Source organism: Medicago sativa, chromosome 3 (assembly GCF_051527215.1).
Source record: "Medicago sativa cultivar Bolivia chromosome 3, Bolivia_mono, whole genome shotgun sequence".
NCBI lineage: Eukaryota > Viridiplantae > Streptophyta > Magnoliopsida > Fabales > Fabaceae > Medicago > Medicago sativa.
Window position 1 is genome coordinate 92,624,551 of NC_140751.1, and position 10,097 is coordinate 92,634,647.

The 10,097-nt window shown below is 33.4% G+C and overlaps 1 protein-coding gene across 1 annotated transcript; it reads left to right on the top strand.

The window, feature by feature from the left end:
* Positions 1–3,064: 3,064 nt before the first annotated feature.
* LOC146942012 (transport inhibitor response 1-like protein) lies at positions 3,065–6,237 on the top strand. Its single transcript, XM_085755979.1, has 3 exons — positions 3,065–3,673; positions 4,077–4,602; positions 4,700–6,237. The coding sequence occupies exons 1-3, from the start codon at positions 3,171–3,173 to the stop codon at positions 5,453–5,455; spliced, it is 1,785 nt and encodes a 594-aa protein (XP_085612105.1). The 5' UTR covers positions 3,065–3,170; the 3' UTR covers positions 5,456–6,237.
* Positions 6,238–10,097: the final 3,860 nt, after the last annotated feature.

A 10,097-nucleotide genomic window follows, 5' to 3' on the forward strand; every position in this document is an offset into this window, starting at 1 on the left:
TTTTTTTTAAAAATAAGGTCAAATATGTTTTTGGTCCCTACATTTTACCCCCTTTGAAGAATAGTCCCTATATTTCAATAAATGTTTTTAAAATCCCCACATTTTAACTCCGTTAGTAAAAATAGTCCTCGCTGTTAAATTGTTAACGAGAAGCTGACGTGGCAGTGGGAGTGGGCCCCAATTTATTATGATATAGCCAAAAATCAGATTTATTGAAATGATTAGTGTTAATGTGTAGTTAAATTAATGACTTAAATGTGTGTTTAGTCCCTGCACTTTCACTCAATTTTGGTTTTGGTCCTTGCACTTTTTTTTGTTTGGCATTGGTCCCTGCACTTTATAAAACTTTTGGCTTTAGTCCCTCTGTCAAGTATCTGTTCAAAAAAAAAAACCAAAACTAACGGTGGACCAATCATAGCACGTCACGTGGCACACTAAAAGACAAAAAAAAAATCAACTTTTTAATTATTATTTTATTCCTTGCACTTTGGTATTGGTCCTTGCACTTTCAGCATTTTTTTATATTAGTCCCTGCACTTTGGTATTGGTCCCTAAATTTATAAAAAAAAAATTAAAAAAAAATTTAATGAAATTATTATGTTTCATTATTTTTTATGCGCTAACGTTAGAAAATTATTAACCGTGTTTTTTTAATGAAATTTTGACTTGGATTAAAACTAAAAATATAAATGTTTGTTGCTTTCAAGTTATAACAAACTAATCATGATTATTTATTTCAATGATACCAACGATATAACAAAAAAAATATAATCTAATTTTTTTTTAATGACACCAATAACGATCTTTATTATAGAAAAAGTTGTTTAAGGGTATAATTTAGATAATGAAAAAGTAAGTATAAATATGCTCATAGTTTGTTACACTTTTTAAATTATAAATGAAAAAACTCAGACATGTATATATATCTATATATATATATATATATATATATATATATATATATATATATTCATATCGTGTTTGTTATATTTTTTTAATATTTAAAATTTAAATTTATCTATTTGTTATATCTTATATGTGTAATTTGTATTCAAAATTGAGGGCATTTTTGAAAAGAGAAAACCCAGCTAAAAAAGCTGAAAGGGGGTGTTTTCTTTGTATATAGTATAGATAATCATAAAAAAAAAATGAATGCGATACAATTAAAGCTTAATTTTTTTCAAAAAGATTTTTTTGATTTTATTTTTTTTATGATTATTCTCAATAAAAATAATGAACAAAACAATAATAAAACATAATAATTTCATTGAATGTTTTAAAAATAAAAAATAAAAAATTCTGGGACCAATACCAAAGTGCAATGACTAATATAAAAAAATGCTGAAAGTGCAGGGACCAATACCAAAGTGTAGGGAATTAAATAATAATTAAAAAGTTGAATTTTTTTTGTCTTTTAGTGTGCCACGTGGCGTGCCATGATTAGTCCACCGTTAGTTTTGGTTTTTTTTAACAGATACTTGATAGAAGGACTAAAGCCAAAAGTTTTATAAAGTGAAGGGACCAATGCCAAACAAAAAAAAGTGCAGGGTCCAAAGCCAAAACTGGATAAAAGTGCAGGGATCAAACACACATTTAAGCCTAAATTAATTGATTAACAACAAAATACAATTAAAATAAGAATTTTTCAGCAGCTTTTTAAGAAAAACAACACAGCAACAATTTCATTTTAGAATCAAGAACAAGAATACAAGAACAACAATAATAACACAACAAAGCAACAAGAACAACACAACGACAAATTCTTCATCTTCTTCATATATTTCTCTCATGTTCATCTTGATAATCAACACAAGAACAACAGCACAGCAGCAACAACACAACAACGATAACAACACATCAACAACAAACATTCATAAAGCAACATCATCTTCATAGGTTGTTCATAAACCAAATATGGGTTAACCAGATTCAACATCATCTTCATATCATAAAAAAAAAATCAGAAAAAAAAATTGGGTTAACCCATATTAATTATCATCATCATCGTTTTGTCTCCCTCACTTTCTCTCTTCTAGTACACTCGTTCCCTTCCTTCCTCCATGATTTCCCCCAAATATTCAGTACCAAATTGACAAAGCATGATATTCAAAATTTGATCTAGTAACAACAACCGCGATGCTCTTTATATGATTATGAATGAAATGAAACAAAAATAAACATTGATAAATGTTTGATTGTGGTGGTGTAGGGTTAATGAATTTGTCTTTGTTATTGTTGTTAGAAAGAACAAAGAGAGAAGAGAGGGAGGAAGTGAATAGAAGGATTAGAGAGAAGAGAGAAGAAAATGGTGAAAGTAGAGGAGGGAGGAAGAGAAGGGAAGGGTTTAGAAGAGAGAAGAGAGAAGAGTAAGAGTTTTTGGGAAACAAGAGAGATCGCAAAAGAGGAGGGGAAATTTGGATCCATGGGTCGGGTCTTATTTGACCCATTTTGTTAGCCCAACCCATTAAAAAGTTATAAAAAATGCCACGTCACCATTCCGTTTGGGGATTACGTAGAAATTGACGGCAGTGACTATTTGTAATAACAGAGTAAAAATGTGAGGATTTTAAAAACATTTATTGAAATGTAAGGACTATTCTTCAAAGGGGGACAAAATGTAGGGACCAAAAACATATTTAACCCTTAAAAATAATACTTTTTTTTGGGTCCAGTAGCCTAGTTGTATGAGTGGAGAAGTAGGATGTTTGAAGTTCGAACCCCAGCCCCTGCATAAATTATTCCATGTGCCTACCAACTGATTCATAATACTTTTTTGGCTTAATTTGGGCGTGTTTTGGTTTTAGTCCTTGCAAAAAAAAAAATTTTGCAAGAATGTTTTTAATTTTTTTTTTTGAAGGACTAAAACCAAAACACGACCAAATTACAAGGAGCAAATATATATTTAAGCTTTTACTTTTATATTCTATAACAGGAAAAAAGTAAGAACGCATTAAAATAGGAAAATATCGTTCTTAAATTGGTCGGAATATTCGTATAAATATCATTTGTTATAGGCAATAAATGGTGAAGTTTATATATAGACACAGACAGCACCCACACTCACAGCTCCGTCTCCTACCAAGCTGCTCACCAACACCACTCACTCATTACCTCAAACATTCCGTTCCATACATTTAACGGAGCAAATAGAAGAACATAACCACATCATCATGAATACAGAAACCCCAAACTACCCCTCGCCGGAGTTCCAATCGGAAAACCCAGACCACGTCCTCGAAATCGTCCTCGAAACAGTCCTCCACTGCCTCACCTCCCGCTTCGACCGAAATGCCGCCTCATTAGTCTGCAAATCATGGTACCGCTCCGAAGCCCTCACCAGATCCGACCTCTTTATCGGAAACTGCTACTCCGTCTCCCCTCACCGCGCCACTTCCCGGTTCAGTCGCATCCGGTCCGTCACCATCAAAGGCAAACCGAGGTTCGCTGATTTCGATATGATGCCGGTTGATTGGGGGGCCCACTTCTCTCCGTGGGTCTCCACCTTCGCTGCCGCGTACCCATGGCTTGAGAAGTTTCATCTTAAGCGAATGTCTGTTACTGACGATGATCTTTCTCTTCTTGCTGATTCCTTTGCGGGTTTCAAAGAACTTGTTCTTGTTTGTTGCGAAGGTTTTGGAACTCCTGGACTCGCTGCTGTTGCCAGCAAGTGCAGGTACCGTTCCGTCTTATTTGTTGCCAAGGTTTTAGATAAACAACTTATAGCACAAGCATTTATAAGCGTTTATGTATAAGTTGTTTCTATAGCTAAACATGAAATAAAGATAAATTGTTTTCATAAGCTCTTACAAAACTCATGGAAGCAGATAAGCTCACATAAGTCAATCCAAACAGGCCCGTGTTATAAGCTGTTTTTACCTTATTTTTATAAGCTAACCGTAATAGCTTATGAAAACAGTTTAACTTTACTTTATCTTCCTTTAATAGAAATAGCTTATACACAAGCACCTACGTGATAAACACGTACGTAAGTCATTTAGCTAAGCAGGGTAATGAATCACGGCTTTGTAATGTTTGTGGCTTGCTTGAAAAAAATTTCTTCATTTTTTTGTGATCAGGTTTCTGAGAGTGCTTGATCTTGAGGAATCTATGGTTGATGTTAATGTTAGCGACTATGACGGAATACTTGATTGGATATCATGTTTTCCAGAGGGTGAAACCCATTTGGAATCTCTTGGTTTTGATTGCGTTGACTCCCCAATTAATTTTGAGGCGTTGGAGAGGTTGGTTGCTAGGTCTCCTTCACTGAAGAGGCTGAGATTGAATCGACACGTTAAATTATCTCAACTATACCGTTTGATGCATAAAGCACCACATCTAACACATCTTGGAACGGGTTCTTTTGTTGTACCAGAAGATACTATGAATGTTGTTGGGAATGATGAGCTAATTTATGAGACTCCATTTGCGGCTTCCAAGTCCTTAGTTTGTTTATCTGGATTCAGGGATACTTTACCTGAGTACCTCCCTGCCATTTATCCTGTGTGTGCTAATCTCACATCATTGAATTTCAGTTATGCTGATATTGATACAGATCAAATCAAATCGATTGTTTCTCGTTGTCAGAAACTACAGACCCTTTGGGTATGTATGTCTTGTTTTTGAGCCATTCCGTATGTTCATTGAGTTGTTTTGCTTTGCCCTAAACTAAAGTTTGCTTTTATGCTATTTTGTTATGCAGGTCCTTGATTCAATATTTGATGAGGGTCTTCAGGTAGTAGCTGAAACTTGCAAAGATTTGCGCGAGCTTCGTGTTTTCCCCCTTCATGCAAGGGAGGGAGTAGAAGGTCCGGTTTCTGAGGTAGGATTTGAGGCGATTTCTCAAGGTTGTAGGAAATTACAGTCCATTTTGTTTTTCTGTACAAGAATGACAAATGCAGCTGTGGTAGCTATGTCAAAGAATTGCCCTGATCTTGTGGTGTTTAGATTATGTATAATTGGGCAATATAGGCCAGATGCTTTGACTCAACAACCCATGGATGAGGGTTTTGGTGCTATTGTTATGAACTGTAAGAAGCTCACTCGACTTGCCGTGTCTGGTTTATTGACTGATCTAGCTTTTTGTTACATTGGCTTGTATGGGAAGATGATTAGGACACTATCAGTTGCATTTGCTGGAGACACTGACTCAGGGCTCAAGTATGTTCTAGATGGGTGTTCTAATCTGCAAAAGCTTGAAATCAGGGATAGTCCATTTGGTGATGGAGCTTTGCGTTCTGGTTTGCATCATTTTTACAACATGAGGTTTCTCTGGATGTCTTCCTGTAAATTGACACGCCAAGCTTGCCAAGAAGTTGCACAAACACTGCCCCATCTCGTATTGGAAGTCATCAATACTGATGAAGACACAATTGATGATGTTGATATACTTTATATGTACCGGTCTCTTGAAAAGCCACGGAGTGATGCTCCAAAAGTTGTCACCATCCTTCATTAGTTTTTGAAAATTCAACAATTTGTTAGCTTTGTCCTGTAACGGCTGCTGAGTTAGATTATTTGCGGGGATTATTTTAAAACAAAACCGCCACTTGATTTCTTGACTAGAGATGCTATTCTGGAGTCTGCATAATGGAAGAGGGTGTGGTGGGAATTGATAAATGGGGAAGGTCGCCCTAGATGATGCAGAAGATGAAATCCTGCAGGTATTGGAACATTCAGAGTGTTGTATAATTGTATTTAAAATGTATGTCTTTTTTCTTTTTATTCATTTCATCATGAAGAAACTATGAGAGTTGAGGATTGTAGAGAATTAGATTGTTCAAGCTGCTCTGTGTCTGAGGATTAGTTAGCAAGCATTATTGGTCTCCTTGTGGTTAGACAAATAGATGGTCTATTGAGGATTAGGTTCAGAGCCAAAGCATCGGAGAGTGACGACATTCTTCTACTTCTCAACCATACCAGCAGAAATGCAAAATTATTCACTTCTAGAGTAAGGAATTGGCCTGTGTATTTTGATTCAGATGATAGTTAGATTAAGCTGTAGGAGGTGTGAATCAAATCACAGAAATGATTTATATTAGCATTTCTATGTCTCTCCCAATCTCTTAACGAAAATGTGTTGTTGTAGCGTATCCTTTTTTAATTTTAGCAATTTGGCAAGGTTAATAAATGCCAATTTATGGAAATGTATCTATGCACTTCTTGTTGTGATTGTAGAATGATCAATTCATTCAGATGGTTCATTAATTATATAACATGAAAGCGGTGCCTTTCTTCCAATGGATTTGAACTTTGAAGGTCTTGATTATTGTTTTAGCAGCATGTGAGGTGCTCCCATTTTGATTCCATCTAGCATGCTGCAGAATGGTAAAAGCAAAGCAAACTTGACATCAAATTCAAAGCTATGATTTGACCGGGGAAAGGAACAAAAGATAGTCGAATTTGTGTGAGGACATTGAATAAAAAGTTTACCAAATATGTATAATTTCTGATAATGTTTGATATGATGCCAATGAAAGTGTAGGCGCGGCGCTGATGGGTATAGGGACTGATAATGACCTTAGTTAGGCAAGGAAGGATGATTCTCATTTTATATCCATTAGAATTAGATTAGATGCGTTGAAAAACTATCGATTATGAATTATGATCGTGTCTTACCTTGTGGGATAATCCATCTTTCAATAAAAAAGATGACATCAAATTACATAATGTATCTAGTTATCACATGCAGTATACTGTTTTGCTATTAGAACGCATACACAACGATGATATAGCAAATAATTATACTTATAATGAGTTTTTTTTTTAAAACTTTTTTTTTCGTCAAAATAATTAGAATTTTGCTCTCCACCCAGCACATTTTGCTCACACCCTGCAGCCCTTCCATATTTACCCTTGCGCATGTTAACTAACGCAAGTGTAAATGTATGCGTTAGTTAGCATGCGTTGCGCAACTTAAGTAACGCAAATGTTAAACACTGCGTGAGTTAACTTGCGCAGCCATTAACACTGCGTGGGTTAACTCACGCAGCCAGTAGCACATGCGTGAACACTGCGTGGGTTAACTCACGCAGCCAGTAGCACATGCGTGAGTTAACTCACGCACACTCTGTGCATACAACCAGAAGAGGCAGAAACCTCTATTTTCCCTATTTTTTTCAATCCTTCTTTCATACATTCATTCAAGCATACATTTTTCATCATTCATTCAATCAAGCATTAACTCATAATTATATTACGAAAAAATAACATAATAAAACAACGGAATAAATGAGGAAAATGTGGGGGGAAAAATTTCGAAGTTGGGAAGTTGGAAAAATGAGGGAAATGTGTTTCTGTGTTGCTGATATATGACTTAACTAACGCTGTGCAAGTTAACTCACGCAACGCATGTTAAGTCACGCATGATATATAACTTGCGCAACAGGGGTAAAAATGACAACGCTGCAGGGTGCGAGTGATTTGTGCTGGGTGGAGAGCAAAATTCAAATAATTATAACGTGCTGCAATGCTAAAAAAAAGTATGTGGGCTATACGTTGATAGATTGAGATACATCGTAGCTTTGTGCATCTTAACTAACATTTTATTTTGATAAAAATAAACTAATATTTTATTATAATACAACGATAACAATCACACATAATCAAAAAAATAATAACAATTATGCATTTTTCAAATCAGTAATGATAACGGGTGTTGATAAATTACTGTTGGAGAGCCAGATTGAAGAAATGTTCACACTATTGAAATGTAAATGGATCTTTTTGACTATTTGTAGGAGCACTTTCTAAAGCGACTGTCTCTAAAATGCTTTGAGGTTTAAAGTTTGGTATACACTTGATTTTATGGTATCCGTAATTTCAAAAAAGGAAAATGAATACTCTCCCCCCTTCCAAATCCTTCATCTAAATATACTCTTGTTCGGAGGAAACAATTTTTTGCAGTAATATAATTATAGAGGGTTAATTCAAATATCTAAATTTCATTGTTTGGAAGATAAATTTGGAAATATTTTAAAATGGTTTTTTAATAATTTTGTCTAAGTTTTTTTTTGAGTTAAATTCGAGGAATTTCAAATAAGAGTTAAGAATTTGAAAATATTTCCTTGCTTTGTAGAACATTAATCTCAATTTTTTTTCTTTATATGTATTATGTATACCTTTTTTTTAACAGACTAGTCCTATTTTTTTATTGAATTTTATTGGTCCCTATTGATATTAAAAAAATTTAAATTGATCCCAATAAATTATCCAAAAAATGAAAACCGGTCGCTTTAAATTTATAAAAATTGATCCCTAAAATTTTAAATTTTTTTAAGAACGAGCAATTTAACTATTCTATAAACAAATGAAGTGAATTTAATTATTCATTTAACTATATATATCACATGTGGAAAATATTTCCTTGCTTTGTAGAACATTAATCTCAATTTTTTTCTTTATATGTATTATGTATACCTTTTTTTTAACAGACTAGTCCTATTTTTTTATTGAATTTTATTGGTCCCTATTGATATTAAAAAAATTTAAATTGATCCCAATAAATTATCCAAAAAATGAAAACCGGTCGCTTTAAATTTATAAAAATTGATCCCTAAAATTTTAAATTTTTTTAAGAACGAGCAATTTAACTATTCTATAAACAAATGAAGTGAATTTAATTATTCATTTCTCCTAGGTTCATGAATGTTGTGTTCACGAGGATTGATTTTGCCATCTAAAAAGGTCGAGCGGCGCAGCTTGTTGCCAGCTTGCCTTCTATTCAAGTGTAAATAATGGTTTATACATATCACATTTATATTTGATTATAATATTTGAATGTCATTAAGCTTCTACTCTCTATAAAACTTCTAAAATGTCCCGTCAAAAACACTCTTTATTTTTGACAACAATAATCCAAACACATACAAATGAAGAAGAAGCCGAAGAAGCCAGTGATGTGAGCACCATAAGAATAAGTGTTGACTGTGATGTTAATTGAACGGATGAGACATGCACTTATATAATACTAAAGAGGTCCTGTCCATAAACAAGTAAATCACTTAGGACACCAATCAAGTTCGATTGTCGGAATCCTTATAGATAAGTTGTTGATTTTAGGCCCTTGAAAGGTTAATCATAGTAAAGAAAAAGTTTTCAAAAAATAAAGTAGCATCATCCCCTGCTTCGGTGTCCTTGTGCAATGTACAAGACTTCTTTGTTTTTGTTTTATCGGGTAATTATGGCCCTAGTAATTATTTTTATTTCAAGAAACCTAGATCAAAACTCACGTTTAAATGCAAAGGAAAATGCTAACATATATCTTAGAGTACTTGTTTTTTAATTTTTTAAGGATCTTAGAGCACTTTTTTTTTTTTAATGTGCTAAAGATAGGGATTTCATATTAAAAATAATGTGTTTGATTTTTCAAAGAGTTAAAAGTTGTTGTTTTCAAAACATAATTACTATTTGCGGGTTCCTTAACATATGCACTTAAGGTATATGTTAACATGATCCTAAATGCAAATAATTGGTAAATTGTCAATAGATATTTGTGTAAAAGTTGCACAATGATAACATATGGTTGAATATTTTGCTTTTTTGTTTTGTTTACAATGGTAGTATGTAATTTTTTTTTAAATATTGTTAATATGTAATTATTAAACTAAATATTAAAAAAATGTTAACAAGTATTCTCCGGACACTCTTTAAAGATCTTAAATGGTAAATTTTTATGAAAAATTGTGTATTTAATGTCTTGAAAATTGAACTATTTAAGTTTTTTAAAGAATAATTTTTTAATTTAGAATGGTTAAAGAGTATTCCGGAAGTACTCGTTAACAAAACCTGACTTGAAATTAAAGACATCAATCACATTACACTTGTTTAAATAAAACTGAATTTGGATTATTATGAGAAAAAAAATGTGGTTAGAGAAAAACCCCACCATGCTGGTAAATAATTTACTCAAAGAAGTGAATGGATATTTCGCACCTATGCACATTAATTTGAGAAAAGCAAACACATCATTAGCCCCTAAGAATTTTATTAGGGATCTCAAATTTGATGGAGTAGGGGAAGCAGTGCCTACTCCAAAATTGACAAATGGACCATCCTCCATGAATGGTAGCTCTTGGTCTCAAAGTTGATGTTGATGTCAT

Bases quoted from the DNA above. Each gene is read 5' to 3' on its own strand.
- LOC146942012 (XM_085755979.1), top strand. From the start codon at position 3,171: ATGAATACAGAAACCCCAAACTACCCCTCGCCGGAGTTCCAATCGGAA. The intron at 3,674-4,076 runs GTACCGTTCCGT...TTTTGTGATCAG, and splicing joins GCTGTTGCCAGCAAGTGCAG to GTTTCTGAGAGTGCTTGATC. The intron at 4,603-4,699 runs GTATGTATGTCT...TTTGTTATGCAG, and splicing joins AGAAACTACAGACCCTTTGG to GTCCTTGATTCAATATTTGA.